The 18,685-nt window shown below is 45.5% G+C and overlaps 1 protein-coding gene across 1 annotated transcript in view; it reads left to right on the forward strand.

Moving 5' to 3' along the window:
* Positions 1 to 17,359, forward strand: part of LOC123774867 (macrophage mannose receptor 1) — a 94,366-nt gene extending 77,007 nt beyond the window's left edge. The window contains exons 6-7 of the mRNA XM_069316544.1: positions 4,827 to 4,916; positions 17,046 to 17,359. Coding sequence (XP_069172645.1) covers positions 4,827 to 4,916; positions 17,046 to 17,233 — 278 coding nt within the window. The 3' untranslated portion in view covers positions 17,234 to 17,359. The remainder of the gene's footprint in view (positions 1 to 4,826; positions 4,917 to 17,045) is intronic.
* Positions 17,360 to 18,685: the final 1,326 nt, after the last annotated feature.

Here is an 18,685-nt window from a genome sequence, read left to right on the forward strand (position 1 = left end):
ACAGGCAGCAGAGGCTGCCCTCTCAATTATAGTGTTGACTGCCATGTTGTTGTTTTCGTACTCTTGACTGGGTCTTCTGTCATTTGGTGGAGGGTTATATATTACTGCTACTACTATCCTTGGTCCTCCCATTGTCATGGTGCCTGCTATGTAGTCTCTGAAACCCTCACAGCCCGGGATAGCCATCTCCTTAAAATTCCATTCCTTTCTCATGAGTAGGGCTACTCCGCTTCCTCCCCTACCTTCCCTCTCTTTCCTTATTACTGTGTACTCTGGGGAAACACGGCATTCGTTATGATTCCAGAGAGTTTTGTTTCAGTGAGTCCGATTACATCTGGGTTCACTTCTTGTGCTCTTTCCCTTAGTTCACTTGCCTTGCTTGTGATCCCATCTATGTTGGAGTACATTGCCCTGAAACTGACTCTCTTCTGCTTCTCCTCTGGGGGGGACCTGTGGGGTCTGGGGTGAGCAGGAGCTGGGAGGATCTGGTACGGGGAGACTGGTGGAGGAGGAAGGGATTGGGGGGGTGGGGGGAGTGGGTGAGAGGGGGAGGGTTGGGGGGGGGGGTGAGAGGGGGGAGGGTTGGGGGGGTGAGAGGGGGAGGGCTGGAGGGGGTGAAAGGGGGAGGGTTGAAGGGGGTGAGAGGAGGCGGTTTGGGGGGATGGGGGAGAAGGGAGGGTTTGGGGGGGCAGTAAAGGGGGAAGGGCATGGGGGGCGTGGGGGGAAAGGGAAGGCTGAGGTGGGTGAGGAAGAGGGGAGGGTTTTGAGGAGTGGTGGAGAGAGGAAGGCTTAGGTGGGGTGGGGAAGAGTGGGGGGCTTAGGCGGGCGGGGGAGAACGGGGGGGATGGGGGAGAAGGGAGGTCCTGAGGGGAGGGGAGAGTGGGAGGAGGGGGGTGAGTGGGAGGAGAGGGGTGGGGGGGGGGAGGGTGCCTCAGGTGGGTACTTAGTGGGGGCTGACAGTTGTTGGGGCAGGTAGGGTGTCTGTTGGGTAGAATGTGGGGGTGGTGCCGCACTCCCTGTGGCTAGTGCACTGTTTGAGGAGGGTTCCCCATTCCCCTCTGGGATTGTAGGGATCGGGGTTGTGGCTCCCTGATTCCTTTCTCTCTCCCTGTGCTCCTTCCTCGCGTCTGCTGCCTGCTTTCTCTCTTCCCTTGTCATATCCCTCTGCAGGAATACTCTTTTGAACTTCTCTACATTTGCTAGACAGCACTTTCTTTCTAACAGTTCCTCTTTCGCGATTTCGCTCATGAATACCACTTTTATCATTCGGTCTCTGTCCTTGTTGTACTTTCCAAGCCTGAAAACCTTTTCAACATTTTATTCAGCTCCCTCCATCCTTACCTCTTTAAGGATCTCTTTAACCATGTTTTTGTCCTTGTCTCTCCGCTCCTTTGGTCTGGTCCCTGTTTGCTCTTTAATGCCTGCTACAACTACTGCTCTTTTTCTCTCTATCAGCCGGCTAGTACATCTAGCTGCTTCCTGAGAGGAGGCCACTTCCATGGCAACTTCCTTAACTGCAGACCTAGCTTCAGGGCTCATTTTAAGCATTTCAGCTGCATTTAAGCATTTTAAGCATTTAAGCATTTAAGCTGTAGAGGTCCCCTCCACAGTAGCATTCCTGTCTCCCTAAAGCACGGTTTGTGTCTGGTATTGCGAAGGAGTCTCCTTCAGGCATCTTATCTCCTCCTTTGCTGCCCTTAGTTCATCCTGCAGGTTGGCAACTGTCTCCCTCATTACCCTCAGTCCTTCACTGAATTCATCCTACATTTGCTGGAATACTCCCTTCATCCAGGCTTCCTGTTCCACCCTATCCTCTGAATTGTGTGTGTGTGTGTGTACCTAGGTGAGTGTAAACTCTCCTAGTTGTACTCACTTAGTTGTGCTTGCGGTGTGTTCTCACTTAGTTGTACTCACCTAGTTGTGTTTGCGGGGGTTGAGCTCTGGCTCTTTGGTCCCGCCACCCAGCTGTCAATCAACTGGTGTACAGATTAATGAGCCTATTGGGCTCTTTCATACCTACATTTGAAACTGTGTATGGAGTCAGCCTCCACCACAACACTACTTAATACATTCCATTTGTTAACTAGCCTGACACTGAAAAAATTCTTTCTAACGTCTTTGTGGCTCATCTGTGTTTGTGTGTGTGTGTGTGTGTGTGTGTGTGTGTGTGTGTGTGTGTGTGTGTGTGTGTGTGTGTGTGTGTGTGTGTGTGTGTGTGTGTGTGTGTGTGTTTGTGTGCGTGCGTGTACTCACCTATTTGAACTCACCTATTTGTGCTTGCAGGATCGAGCATTGACTCTTCGATCCCGCCTTTCCAGCCATCGGTTGTTTACAGCAATGACTCCTGTCCCATTTCCCTAATATACCTAATTTGAAAAGTATGAATAGAGTTTGCTTCCACAACCTGTTCCCCAAGTGCATTCCATTTTTCCACTACTCTCACGCTAAAAGAAAACTTCCTAACATCTATGTGACTCATCTGAGTTTCCAGTTTCCACCCATGTCCTCTCGTTCTGTAATTATTATGTGTGAACATTTCATCTATTTCCACTTTGTCAATTCCCCTGAGCATTTTATATGTCCCTATCATATCTCCTCTCTCCCTTCTTTTCTCTAGTGTCGTAAGATTCAGTTCCTTCAGACGCTCTTCATATCCCATCCCTCATAACTCTGGGACAAGCCTCGTCGCAAACCTCTGAACCTTCTCAAGTTTCCTTATGTGTTTCTTCAGGTGGGGGTTCCATGATGGCGCAGCATACTCTAAGACTGGTCTCACGTAGGCAGTGTAAAGTGCCCTAAAACCCTCCTCACTTAGGTTTCTGAATGAAGTTCTAAGTTTCGCCAGTGTAGAGTATGTTGCTGTCGTTATCCTATTTATATGTGCCTCAGGAGTTGGATTAGGTGTCACATCCACTCCCAGGTCTCTTTCTCGAATCGTTACAGGTAGGCAGTTCCCCTTCATTGTGTATTGTCCCTTAGGTCGCCTATCACCTGATCCCATTTCCATAACTTTACATTTACTGGTGTTGAACTCCAGTAGCCAGTTCCTGACCATCTCTGCAACCTGTTTAAGTCCTCTTGGAGGATCCTACAATCCTCATCTGTCACAACTCTTCTCATTAATTTTGCGTCATCCGCAAACATTGACATGTATGATTCCACTCCTGTAAACATATCATTTACGTAAATTAGAAAAAGGATTGGTCCCAGCACCGATCCTTTGAGGTACTCCACTCCAGTGGAGTACTCTTCGCCAGTCCGACTTCTCGCCCCTTACCATTACCCACTGGCTCCTTCCTGTTAGGTACTTCCTCACCCATGCTAGGGCCTTTCCGCTTACTCCTGCCTGCCTCTCAAGTCTGTATAGCAGTCTCATGTGCGGTACTGTATCAAAGGCCTTTTGGCAGTCAAGAAATATGCAGTCTGCCCAGCCTTCTCTGTCCTGCATTATCCTTGTTACTTTATCATAGAATTCTAAGAGGTTTGTTAGGCATGATTTCCCTGTCCAGAACCGATGTTCGTGCTTGTTTACAAACCCAATGCTCTCCAGGTGCTCAACAAGTCTTAGCTTAATTATTCTTTCAAATATTTTGCAGGGGATGCTTGTCAGTGATACGGGTCTGTAGTTAAGTGCCTCCTCCCTATCACCTTTCTTGAAAATCGGTACGACATTTGCTTCCTTGCTGCAACTGGGCAATTCTCCCGACATAAGTGACTCATTAAAGTTCATTGCCAGAGGCACGCCGAGAGCCTGTGCTGCCTCTTTTAGTATCCACGGTGATACTTTGTCTGGTCCAACCGCTTTAGTTGCATCCAGTGTTGTCAACTGTTTCATTACCTCCTCTGCTCTCACCTCTATATCTGATACTCTTTCATCTAGGGTAATCTCTTCTAACAATGGGAGCTACTCAGGCTCGGTTGTGAACACTCCATGGAAACTTGCATTCAGTACCTCGCAGATTTCCTTGTCGCTTTCTGTACATGCCCTTTCTGTTTTCTTCAGTCTTGTCACTTGGTCATTTACCTACATCTTCCTTCTTATATGGCTATGTAGTAATTTAGGTTGCTTTTTCGCTTTGATTGCAATATCATTCTCATAATTTCTTTCTGACACTCGTCTTACGTTAATGTAATCGTTCCTAGCTCTGTTACATCTAATCCTGTTGTCCTTTGTCCTTTGTCTTCTGTACTTCCTCCACTCCCTCCCGCTTCTCATTTTTGCTTCCTGACACTGTCTATTAAACCATGGGTTATTATATTCCCTCCTGCTTTTTTCCTTTACTGTTGGAATAAATCTCTCTTCAGCCTCCTTGCATTTCCATATGACTTGGTTCATCATACCTTGCACTGTTTTTCATCTAATTTCTTCCTCCCACTGCACTTTCCCCAGGTAGTCCCTTGTCCACCTGTAGTCCCATTTTCTGTAATCAAGTCTCCTTTCCCGGACCTCTTGTCCTTTGATCACAATTTTAAGCTCCATCATATAGTCAAAGACTAGGACACAATGGTCACTGGCTCCTTGTGATATTTCCTGTTCCAAATGCTCGATGTCTTCTACATTGTGTGTGTGTGTGTGTGTGTGTGTGTGTGTGTGTGTGTGTGTGTGTGTGTGTGTGTGTGTGTGTGTGTGTGTGTGTGTGTGTGTGTATTTTTGTCAAAGAATTAGGCAAAAAATTAAATAACAATTCAGTTGCAGCCATAAGATTTTTAACTCGTGCTTAGATTTCCTAATTACTTAACCAATCGAATTCTTTCATTTCCAGTTTAGTGAATAAAGGTTAAGCAGACATCTGTATTCATACTCATCAGTTGTTTCTTCATTCCAGCAATAGAGAGCAAATCGTTCTGGCTGGCAGGCTCGGATATGATTACGGAAGGAACCTGGCTGTGGACCAATGGAAACCCCGTTCCTATGGGTATGTTAACACAAACACACACACACACACGTCATTCGTCAGTCGCGTGGGAGGGTCGTGGGGTCGAGCACTCCGCATTAAGCTTGATATTCTCGGGCATATTAGGCTAACAGTGACGGATCACGGACATCGGTTATCACAAAGTGTATAACAGCAAAACGAAAAATAAGGCAGTGACATCACTAGTACTTTGTGTTAAGCAGAGAATAGTCACCAGTACCAGACCACCTGGGAGCGTAGGGCCACGAGGCCTATGTTTACATAATTGTATCTGGGCATACATGGACTGTAGTGAACTTGGGATTTGTACTATAGTGAGCAGTGATACAGTAAATTAGTGAACTCAAACTCAACAGAAATAAGGATACAGTGACTGACTCTTTGTGTTAAATAGAGAGCAATCACCAGCACCATCCACTGGGACTTAGTGAACAGACAAATATCCACGTGGAGCGATGCGGGATCTACCGACATGGGATCCTCGACATAAGTACATCATATATACACAAATAGTTGTGTGAACAGAATGGTTTTGGCTGGTTTGTACTGCTTCTTGTTAAGTCAGTGTAACTGGTGTACAGTGAGGTAAAATATAATCAAATTCTTGTTCAGCATATCCATATATATTTAAAATCTCAAAGTGGCTCATTCCGGGGTAGAAGTTGACACATAAAGGTCCCCAAGACACACACACACACACACACACACACACACACACACACACACACACACACACACACACACACACACACACACAAGCACAACTAGGTCAACTAGATGAGTACACAGCACTCACAGAAACAAAGTTAACGAAAATCATAATAAACGCAGTGTTTCCACAGGGCTACTATGTAGTGAGGAAAGAGAGAGAAGGGAGAGGAGGAGGTGGTGTAGCTTTGCTACTAAGGGAAGGTTGGAGTTTCGAAGAGATGGTAATTCAGAACTGTGAAGGTTTCAGTGACTACATATCAGGCACAATAGCAACTGGAGGACAGAAAATTATAATAGTAGTCATATATAACCCCCCACCGAATGACAGAAGACCCAGACTGGAATATGATAGAAACAACTTGGCCACCATCAATATAATAGAGAGAGCAGCTTCTGTGGCTAGCAGGAACGGATCCAGACTTCTAATCATGAGAGACTTCAACAACCATAGGAAGATAGATTGGGGGAACAGAGACCCACATGGAGGCCCAGACACATGGGGAGCTAAGCTGCTGGATGTGGCAACAAGAAACTTTCAAAGTCAACACGTCAAGGGACCGACAAGAATGAGAGGAGGGGATGAACCAGCCTTGCTTGATCTGATATTTACCCTAAATGAGTCGGATATAAGGGAAGTTAAGTTGGAAGCCCCCTTGGGAATGAGTGATCATAGTGTATTGAGCTTTGAGAACCTGGTTGAGCTGGGAATTATCACCCCCAAAAAAGAACTGGGAACCAAAGGGCTGGCGTACCGAAAGGGAAACTATGAGGAAATGAATAAATTCCTATGGGATATACATTGGGACACAGAACTCGGAACCAAGTCCGTACAAGACATGATGGACTATGTCACCCAAAAATGTCAGGAGGCTGTAAGTAGGTTTGTCCCAGCCCGACAGGAAAAAAACAGAGAAGCAAAAGAAGAATCCATGGTTTAATAAGGAATGTATGAAAGCAAAGGTGCTGAACAAAAGGGCATGGAGGAACTTCCGTAATAACAGAACACCAGAAAGTAGAGAGAGATACCAGAGAACCAGGAACGAGTATGTCAGTGTGAGAAGAGCAACTGAGAAAAGGTATGAAAATGATATAGCTAATAAAGCCAAGACCGAACCAAAGCTACTACACAGTCACATCAGGAGGAAGACAACAGTGAAGGAACAGGTGATGAAACTTAGGGTGGGCGAGGACAGGTACACAGAGAATGACAAAGAGGTGTGTGAAGAACTCAACAAAAGGTTCCAGAAGGTCTTTACAATAGAACAGGGAGATGTCGCGGCACTAGAAGAAGTGGCAGCAAACCAGGTGACCTTGGATAGGTTCGAAATTACAAAAGATGAGGTCAAGAAGCACCTATTGGAGCTGGATGTGAGAAAAGCTGTTGGGCCGGATGGAATCTCGACATGGGTATTGAAAGAGTGTGCAGGAGCACTTTGCCTACCACTCTCCATAGTGTATAGTAGGTCACTGGAAACGGGGGACCTACCAGAAATATGGAAGACTGCTAATGTAGTACCAATATACAAAAAGGGTGACAGACAAGAGGCACTGAACTACAGGCCAGTGTCCTTAACTTGTATACCATGCAAGGTGATGGAGAAGATTGTGAGGAAAAACCTATTAACACATCTGGAGAGAAGAGACTTCGTGACAACACATCAACATGGGGTTCAGGGAGGGTAAATCTTGCCTTACAGGCATGATAGAATTCTACGATCAGGTGACAAAGATTAAACAAGAAAGAGAAGGGTGGGCGGACTGCATTTTTTTGGACTGTCGAAAAGCTTTTGACACAGTACCCCATTAAAGGTTGATGCATAAGCTGGAGAAACAGGCAGGAGTAACTGGTAGGGCGCTCCAGTGGATAAGGGAGTACCTAAACAATAGGAAGCAGAGAGTTGCAGTGAGGGGTGAGACCTCAGACTGGCGTGAAGTCACCAGTGGAGTCCCACAGGGTTCTGTACTTGGACCTATCCTGTTTCTGATATACGTAAATGATCTCCCAGAGGGTATAGACTCATTCCTTTCAATGTTTGCTGACGACGCCAAAATTATGAGAAGGATTAAGACAGAGGAGGACAGCTTGAGGCTTGAAGAAGACCTGGACAAGCTGCAGGAATGGTCGAACAAATGGCTGTTAGAGTTTAATCCAAGCAAATGTAATGTAATGAAGATAGGGGTAGGAAGCATGAGACCAGATACAAGGTATCACTTTGGAGATGAAATACTTCAAGAGTCAGAGAGAGAGAAAGACCTGGGGGTTGATATCACGCCAGACCTGTCCCCTGAAGCTCATATCAAGAGGATAACAGCAGCAGCATATGCCAGGTTGGCTAACATAAGAACGGCATTTAGAAACTTGTGTAAGGAATCTTTCAGGACATTATATACCATATATGTCAGACCAATCCTGGAGTATGCGGCACCAGCATCGAGTCCATATCTAGTCAAGCATAAGACGAAAATGGAAAAGGTTCAAAGGTTTGCCACCAGACTAGTACCCGAGCTGAGAGGTATGAGCTACGAGGAGAGACTACGGGAATTGAACCTCACTTCGTTGGAAGACAGAAGAGTTAGGGGGGACATGATCACCACATTCAAGATCCTCAAGGGAATTGACAGGGTTGATAAAGACAGGCTGTTTAACACAAGGGGCACACGCACTAGGGGACACAGGTGGAAACTGAGTGCCCAAATGAGCCACAGAGATATTAGAAAGAACTTTTTTAGTGTCAGAGTGGTTGACAAATGGAATGCATTAGGAAGTGATGTGGTGGAGGCTGACTCCATACACAGTTTCAACTGTAGATATGATAGAGCCCAATAGGCTCAGGAACCTGTACACCTATTGATTGACAGTTGAGAGGCGGGACCAAAGAGCCAGAGCTCAACCCCTGCAAGCACAACTAGGCGAGTACAACTAGGTGAGTACACACACGCACACTCCCTTTCCTCTCTCCTTTCACTCTCTCTTTCTAATAGGGAAAAAACATGGCAGAGAGAGAAACTCGGGGAGACAAATGCAAGACAAACATGGCAGGAACAAACTCATAGGAAGGAGAGGGACAAGAAGCCTGGATTAGGAAAACAATCGAACAAATGTGGAGTGAATTCAGGGAAGGACTGAGGGTAATGAGGGAGACAGTAACCAACCTGCTGGATGAGCTGAAGGCAGCATAGGAGGAAATACAAAGCCTGAAAGGGAATCCTACTCAATATCAGACGCAAACCATCCCTCAGCGAGATGGCAATCTTCCTGTAGAAGGGATTTCTGCAATACAACATTCCTTTGCAGAATTGTTTAAAAAGAACCTTGAAGTTACGTATGCAGTAAGGGAAGTTGCCATGGAAGTGGCTTCTTCTCAGGAAGAAGCTAGATGTACTAGCAGGCTGATAGAGAGAAAAAGGAGCAGGAGTAGTAGGAGTAGTAGGAGGCATTCAGGAGCAAACAGGGACCAGCCCAGCGGAGTGGAGAGACAAGGACAAAAACACAGTTACCGAGATCCTTAAAGAGGTAAAGATGGAGAAGACTGACCAGAATATCGAAAAGGTTTTCAGGTTCGGACAGTATAACAAGGACAGAGACCGATTGATAAAGATGGCATTTATGAGCGAGTATACTAAAGAAGGCCTGTTAGCAAGGAAGAGCGGACTAGCAAATGTACCGAAGTTCAAAAAAATATTCCTTCAGAGGGATATGACAAGAGACGAGGGAATGAGGGCAACAGACGGGAGGAGGGAGTGCAGGGAGAAGAAAGGAATCAAGAAACCACTACCCTGAACCCTACTATCCCAGAGGGGAGTGGGGAACCCTCCACAAGCAGAGTAACACCTTAGTGCAGTAAGGTGGGGGTGGAGCACCACCCCCACCTTACCCCTAATAGACATCCTTCCTTCCCCAACCCCTGCTAGCCCTCCACTAAGTGCCCACCTAGGGCAACCTCCCCACACTCACCCCATTCCTCAGGACCTTAACAAGTGTAATGGGGGGTGGGGGCTCTCTTTTGTCCATTATCCCACCCCTAGTTAACTTGAACATTCACTGCCACGAACATATAAGAGAAACAAGAGGAAAGAAATTAATAATGAAATAATTAGTGAGGGTTTGGGGTGAGGGAGGCAGAGAAGAGGGAGGAATAAGAAGTGTCGTCAGGTGAAGGGAGAGTGGGAGAGAGGCTGAAGGAGAGGAGAGGGTGTAGGAAGTAGATGGTAGTGGTAGATAAGTAGAAAGTAGAAAAGTAGAAGTGCTGCCACCATCCATTCTAGTCAGTACATAAAAGACAAGGAATGGAACTTGTCTGTATCACCAAATTAGCAAAGATGTTATCAAAAGGTCATTATTAGCATGTTTCATCTGTATCATGTATTTTGTTCTATGCAAGATTCTTAAATCTGTCATCTCAAGAGAACTTAATACTCTAGCTGGCAATATATCATAAATTCCAAGATCTCGGGACCACTTAAAATCAAATAAAAAGTAAGTGAATCAAGTATTTATTTAGCATGATAAATATCAGAATTCAAGCAATCGAACTGAAGGTTCATTATGTATAGATGAACAATGTGACCCACCACACAGAAGTTGGAGAGTCACTACAGCTGTCTGCCCCTAGAGATCACACCACATCTTATTACACGAAATAAGTCACCTTTCATGTTCAGCTCACCAAGTGTCTGCCTATAGCTGGATAAAGAGGGGGGGGGAGGGTCTGCAGTTGACAGGCAGCGTCACCCCCCCCCCCCCGTCCAGCCGACAGCCTATCTCGGCGGCTGTCTGCTGCCCTGCTCTGCTGTCTCTGTTGTCCTACTGCTTATTCCTCTCGAGTGTACAGTACCCTGAGTATATATTAAATGCAAACTATACAAAACACCTTTACGGTGTCACAATTCTCCCCCACCTCCCCAAAGCCCTCCCTTCTCCCCCATGCCATCCTGTCTCCTCCACATCCAAGCCCCTCCATTCTCACCACCCCCGCATGCCCTCCCATCTCCCCCCCCTACCCTAATCCCTCCCTTCTTCCTCACCCCCCCATTTCCCTCCCCTTACCCCCCCCCACCCCAGGCTCTCCCTCCTCTTCTGTCTCCCCCAAAGCCCCCTCTTCCCCCCAATCCCCGAAGCCCTCCTTCCTCTCATATCCCCCAAGCCTCCCTTCTCCCACACTTCCCCAAGTCTCCCCCTCTCACCTACCCACCCAAGCCTCACCCTCTCATCCCCCCCCCCCCAAAGCCTTCCCCTCTCACCCCCCCCCAAAGCCTTCCCCTCTCACCCCCCCCCCCCAAGCCCCTCTCTTCTCAACCTCCACCACCCTCCTTGTACCAGATCCTCCCAGCCCCCGACACCCCAGCTCCCCCATTTCCCCTTTCCTAGTCCCACCCATCCCGGACCCGCCCTGCTTCCCTGTTTCATGGGAATCAACAGAAAATGAGGAAGGACAGAAGAGAGTCAGGTTCAGGGTGATGTACTCGAACATAGATGGGATTACAAGCAAGGCAGGTGAAGGGAATTGTCAGGGAAAACGCCAAGCCATTACGACTATATATCACTTGGAAGGGGTGTCAGGATAAGGATGAGGGATGAGACAGGGGGAAGGAATAGTGCCTAACCACACTTGAAGAGCCGTGGTATTGAACGCGGACCTGCATGACGCGAGACCATCACTCTACCGTGCAGCTCAAGTGGTTGGACAAGTGAACTAAGGGAAACAGCACAAGAAGTGAACTCAGATGTAATCGGACTCACAGAAAGAAAATTTTCAGAAATCAAAATGAATGCCATGTTTCCCCAGGACTACACAGTTATAAGGAAAGAGAAGGAAGAAAGGGGAGGAGGCAGAGTGGCCCTACTAATGAGAAAGGAATTGGGTTTCAAGGAGATGGCTATCCCTGGCTGCGAGGGATTCAGAGACTACATAACAGGCACCATGACAAAGGGAGGACCAAGAATAGTAGTATCAGTGATATATAACCCTCCACCAAAGGACCGAAGACCAAGGCAAGAGCATGACAACAACAACATGGCAGTTAACACTATAATTGAGAGGACAGCCTCTGCTGCCTGTAGAAATAGATCCCACCTGCTCATCATGGGGGAATTCAGTCACAGAAGGATAGACTAGGAAAACAAGGAACCGCGTGGAGGTGAGGATACATGGAGCACTCAACTATTGGGACTGGTGACAAGGAACTTCTTAAGCCAGCATGTCAGGGAACCCACAAGAATGAGAGGAAATGACGAACCAGCGAGACTTGATCTATTCTTCACTCTGAATGACACCGACATAAGGGAAATTGGTTTCGAGGCACCAGTAGGAATGAGCGACCACAGTGTACTGACGTTTGAGTATCTGGTTGAAGAAGGGTTAAAGACTCGAGAAGAGGTACTGAAAACAAAAGGCTGGCATTCCGAAAGGGAAACTATGAGCAGATAATGAAATTCTTAACAGATATAACATGGGAAACAGAGCTTAGGGGAAAGACAGCACAAGACATGATGAACTACATTATGCAGAAGTGTAAAACGGCAGCAGACAAGTTTATCCCGGTCCAAGAGGAAAACAACGAAAGGCAGATGAGAAACCCATGGTTTAACCAGAGATGTAGGCTAGCTAAGCAGCAAAGTAAAAGGGCGCGGAGAAACTATAGATATAACAGTACACTGGAGAGCAGAGAAAGATACCAGAATGAATATGAATGCAGAAAAAAAGATGCCAAGACTGAATATGTCAGGTTGAGAAGAGAGGCAGAAGGGCAATATGAAAATGACATCACTAGGAAGGAAAAGACTCAACCTAAATTCCTGCACAGCCACATCAGGAGAAAAACAACAGTAAAGGAACAAGTAATGAAATTGAGGATAGGGCAGACAGATTCACTACAAACGACAAGGAAGTGTGCGAGGAACTGAATAAGAAATTCCAGGAGGTCTTCATATTAGAGCAATGGGAAGTTCCAGAGATAGAGGAAATAGTTAACCAGGAACCAATAGAATAGTTTGAGATTACCAGTGGGGATGTAAGGAAGCTTTCGCTAGAGTTAAATGACAGGCTATAGGCCCAGTTATTTCCCCTTAGATACTAAAGGAAGGAGCAGAAGCACTGTGCCTTCCACTCTCCATAGTGTATAACAAGCCACTGGCAACATTGTAACTGCCAAAAATTCGGAAGATGGCTGATGTAGTCCCGATATACAAGAAGGGGGGGATAGACAGGAGGCACTGAACTACAGGCAAGTTTCCCTAACTTGCATAATATGCAAGCTGATGGAGGAGATTGTGCGAAAAAAGCTAGTGGTCATCTGGAGTGAAAGAACTTTGTAACACAGCATCAACATGTGTTCAGGGATGGCAAGTCCTGCCTCACAGGATTAATTGAATTCTACGACCAGGCAACAAAAATCAGGCAACAAAGTGAGGGGTGGGCAGACTGCATATTTTTTGACTGCCAGAAAGGGTTTGACTCAGTACCATACAAAAGGCTAGCGAAAAAGCTGAAGATGTAGGGTGGAGTGAAATGAAGATACTCCATTGGATAAGGGATTGCCTAAGCAACAGAAGACAACGAGTCACTAAGGGGTGAGTTCTCAAATTGGCGAGACGTCACCAGTGGAGTCCCGCAGGGTTCAGTCCTTGGACCTATAATGTTTGATATTTGTGAATGATCTCCCAGAGGGTATAGAATCGTTCCTCTCATTGTTTGCTGATGAGGCAAAAATTATGAGAAGGATTAAAACAGAGGAAGATAATAGGAGTCTGCAAGATGACCTAGACAGACTGAATGAATGGTCCAACAAATGGCTACTAAAGTTCAGCCCGAGTAAATGCAAGGTAATGAAACTAGGCAGTGGAAACAGGAGGCCAGACACAGGATACAGAATAGGAGATGAAGTACTTCATGAAACGAACAGAGAGAAAGATCTAGGAATTGATATCACACCAAAACTGTCTCCTGAAGCCCACATAAAAAATAATTACATCTCCAGCATATGCGAGGCTGGCTAACATCAGAACAACCTTCAGGAACCTGTGTAAGAAATCATTCAGAACCCGTTTACCACACATGTAAGACCAATTCTGGAGTATGCGGCCCCATCATGGAGCCCGTACCTTGTCAAGTACAAGACGAAGCTGTAAAAAGCTCAGAGGTATGCCACTAGGCTAGTCCCAGAACCGAGAGGCACGAGTTACGAGGAAAGGCTGCGAGAAATGCACCTCACGACACGAAGACAAGAGTAAGGGCAGACATGATCACTGCCTAAAAAATTTTCATAGGAGTTGACAAGTAGATAAGGATGAACTATCTAACACGAGGGGGGTACACGAACAATGGGACACAGGTGGAAACCGAGTACCCAAATGAGCCACAGGAACGTTAGAAAACTTCTTCAGTGTCAGAGTAGTTAACAGATGGAATGCATTAGACAGTAATATGATGGAGGCCGACTCCGTACACAGTTTCAAATATAAATATGACAGAGCCAAGTAGGCTCAGGAATCTGTACACCAGTTGATTGACAGTTGAGAGGCGGGACCAAAGAGCCAGAACTCAACCCCGGCAGGCACAACTAGGTGATTACAACTAGGCGAGTACACATACACACACTGGGCTGGGCGGACTGCATTTTCTTGGACTGTCGGATAGTCTTTGACAATACCCCATAAGAGGATGGTACATAAGCTGGAAAGACAGGCAGGAGTAACTGGTTAGGTGCTCCAGTGGAAAAGGGAGTTCCTAATCAATAGGAAGCAGAGAGTTACACTGAGGGGTGAGACCACAGATTTGCTTGAAGTCACCAGTGGAGTCCCACAGGGCTCTGTACTCGGTCTTATCCTGTTTCTGATATACGTAAATGATCTCCCAGAGGGTATAGACTCATTCCTCTCAATGTTTGCTGAGAATGCCAAAATTACGAGAAGGATTAAGACAGAGGAGGGGTGCTTGAGGTTTCAAGAAGACCTAGACAAACTAAAGGAATATGTGTGAACAAATGGTTGTTAGAGTTTAACCCAAGCAAATGTAATGTAATGAATATAGTTGTAGACAGCAGGAGGCCAGATACAAGGTATCATTTGAGAGATGAAATTCTTCAAGAGTCAAAGAGAGTCAGAGTGAGAGAAAGACTTAGGAGTTGATATCCCGCCAGACCTGCTCCCTGAAGCCCATATCAAGAGTATAACATCAGCGGCATATGCCAGGCTGGCCAACATAACAACGGCATTTAGAAACTTGTGAAAGGAATCATTCAGAAATTTGTATACCACATATGTCAGACTAATCCTGGAGTATGCAGCCCCAGCATGGAGTCCATATCTTGTCAAACATAAGACTAAACTGGAAAAGGTTCAAAGGTTTGCCACCAGACTAGTACCCGAACTGAGAGGTATGAGCTACGAGGAGAGACTACGGGAATTAAACCTCAAGTTGCTGGAAAACATTAGAGTTAGGAGGGACATGATCACCACATACAAGATTCTCAAAGAAATTTATAGAGTAGATAAGGACATGCTTTTTAACACAATGGGCAAACGCACTAGGGGACACAGGTGGAAATTGAGTGCCCAAAGGAACCACAGCGATATTAGATAGAACTTTTTAAGTGTCATAATGGTTAACAAAAGGAATGCATTAGGGAGTGATGTGGTGATGGAAGACTCCATACACAGTTTCAAGTGTAGATATGATAGAGCCCAGTAGGCTCAGGAACCTGTATACTAGTTGATTGACAGTTGAGGGGCTGGACCAAAGAGCCAGAGCTGAACCCCCGAAAGCACAAATAGGTAAGTATAAATAGGTGAGTACACACACACACATTAGAACTGCCTTCAGAAACATGTGTAAGGAATCCTTCAGAACCCTGTATACCATATACAAGACCAATCCTGGATTATGCGGTCCCAGCATGGATCCCATACCTTGTCAAGCACAAGACGAAACTGGAAAAAAGTTCAGAGATAAAAGTTCAAAAGTGCAGGGCTATAGGTTTCACAGGGGTCTGCTGGGACTGAGACCCGTGAAACCACCTGCTGATCCAAGTACAGAAAACATGGCGGATTTATGGAGCCTTGTTACGGTCACTATGGGCCGCAACCGGGTTCTTTGATGGTAGAACCAAAATGATAATATCCGACCCCATGTCGGTAGTACGCTTTCAAGAAAATAGCTATGTGATGCATAAAAAAAGGAGGGGATGAACAAAACACTTCCTTTCATCAATGTATTAAATATCTTTCCACCACCGTTAAATATATATATATGTACACCGTCACCATACATAATATATAAAGATATATAAAGAACAGATAGGCTGTTTGTACACCTATGTACAATCCTTTCGCTCAGGATATCAAACGTGCTCACGTGCAGAGTTCATCAATCCCCAGTATTTCTTTATTGTCCAGTAGCATATCCAACCTTACTGGGAAGAACACCGGCAAGTTCACCTGTACGTGGGCCAGCCCACTGACAGTGTCATGAAGTGCCGGTACCCCCACGACCCCTACTCGCTGGCAGAGTACCTCAGCCATACGCTGAGTGGGGTCACAAACCAATACAGGGGTAGCGATTCCCTGGCAGCAGTCTCAAGCGACCAGCTAGCAGCACTACTCAACTGTCTACCACTACCCTGTCGTCAGTCTCTTCCCTAAGACAGTCCCAAAGGTACGCTGATCTTTTTCAACACTAAAGCACTAGCAGCTACCACACTGCTTCATCGGCGGCGGCTTACTTGGTCGTTTCCAGGACCATGTAGGGAGACTGTGGACTGCCCAACATGAACTGCCATCTCCAGTACCGCTACCCCTTAGACGTCATCTCTGTGGACACAAAACGTCATCAATGACCTTGCCGATACTGGTGAAACTAGGAAATACCACTAACCCACTGGGGAGTTGACATTGTGCTCTGTAGCACACACTAGGTGGCGCTGGTCTTGATTCGCCACCTCACCAGAGGTCACTCACAACGACCCCTCTGGCTGACCCAGGCAGGAATCTTTAGCCATTTACAGGTACTTGATAACCACCACCAGAGGGCATTGTCCGTATTACGTACTATTCCCGGGGAGTTCGGATGCGGACTCTTAGATGGCGCTGGAACTGCCACTCTACCCTCTGACAAGGGCGACGAGTCCGTAACAAGCCTCGAGTTTTAATCAGTTAAAAAAATTCTCTAATAGCATTTTCCCTGAGATTACTGTTTCTTACAGCTCTTGGTTGGTGTTTGTCTCATAAAAGTTTGTAGTAGTGTTTCTGGGCTTAATTGTCTTTGCTAACCTTTTCCTTTTCTATTTCTTTTCTTCAATAAGATTTTATGTTTACATTAAGTTAAAGAAGGTGATGTTAGGAAAAATAAACGGCGTCACGTGTAATGTTTTATTAATATGCAAATTAGTGTTGCTACCAATTCAATAACTTGTCTACTTCAGGTTCACCTTTCTGGGGGGCCACGACGCCTGCTCCCTGGATAGAACCCAAGTGGAACACTACCCTAAACTGCCTTGGTCTACAGGCCACCGGAAAACATTACTTTAGGGCAGTGGACTGTCAGACCCTGCAGTACCCTCTGTGCATGGCTACCCAGTCCCAAGGGTCTGCCACAGGCAATGCAAAATGAGATTGTGTCATCATCTTGCAACCTCAACGACTGCATCTTCACTGAAAATTAGGAAAACTTGTTGCAGTCAACATGTCACAAAAACTTGTCGCAGCAAATGTCACAAAAATAAATGCATAAAAATTATTTTTTTGTGTCCTTTGAGATTAAATTCCATTGCTATGTATTTAGCTTTCATAACATTTCAATACTAATGAAACAGAGTTACAGTATGTTTTATTGATGTTAGGTAACATGTAAATCTGTTCAAAAAATGGCTACATACGGTACAAAAAATGGCTCATTCCAAAATTAATATGTAATTTAAATGCCAGAACAATAATGAACAGAAAACAAGGACGGTGTTCCCCAAGATTTTAACAGGCATATTGCAAGCAACTATAAACAAATTTAAGTGTTCACACTATTACAGTATTACACATGACTATATTAGTGCACACATACACTTGTGAGGTGGCATGAACGATTATATGGACAACTGCAGTGTTAACTCGTTTATCTCAACCTGTCTTCATATTTGGGAAAATGATAAAATTTTCCTGTTTATTTATATATGGAAGTAACTCGCATATTTGAGAAAATACCCCAAATTTAAATATGCAGAATGTTAAAATTGATGAATGTTCCTTTTGGGTCGGCCGCTGCTTTAACCACCCTACGCCTGAGTGGAGTGTAATACAGAATGTACTGGCATTGGACTCCTGGGTGTAGTGTAATACAGTATGTACTGGCATTAGACTCCTGGGTGTAGTGTAATACAGAATGTACTGGCATTGGACTCCTGGGTGTAGTGTAATACAGAATGTACTGGCATTGGACTCCTGGGTGTAGTGTAATACAGTATGAACTATCAGTGGACTTCTGGGTGTAGTATAATACAGTATGTACTATCAGTGGACGACTGGGTGCAATATAATACAGTTTGTACTGGTATACAGTATGACTGTTGGGTGTAGTGTAATGCAGTCTGAAGCGGCATATTGGGCATCAGTGTTTCACTCTCACACTCTATGTAATGTTCATGACACCACGATCTCTTACTGTTACGGCCACAATGGGTCGCAACCGGGTTCTTTTCTGGTGGTACTTAAGTTCTGGTATCCAACCCCAAGTTAGTAGTGGCTTTCAAGGAGTGAGCTCGGTAATGCAAGTAAAACACACTGGGGGAGGTGCATTGAATACTTCACTTCATTAATTATCAATATATTCATATATAATTACTTTCCTATCACCTCATATATAATCCTAAAATAAGTATTACTACACTTAATATGTACACAAGTGTCTCTCTCATAGGACACTAAGTGCTATTCGATGCTCAATCGATGCAGTCTTGTCAGCTACCGTGTTTCCTCAACACACAGTACCGTCCTCAACCAGTACTGGGAAACACCAACGAGTCTACCCTGGCCACGGGCCAGCCAAAACACAGTCTCACAAGGTGCTCTCCGA

The sequence above is a fragment of the Procambarus clarkii genome, chromosome 84 (assembly GCF_040958095.1).
Source record: "Procambarus clarkii isolate CNS0578487 chromosome 84, FALCON_Pclarkii_2.0, whole genome shotgun sequence".
Taxonomy (NCBI): Eukaryota; Metazoa; Arthropoda; class Malacostraca; order Decapoda; family Cambaridae; genus Procambarus; species Procambarus clarkii.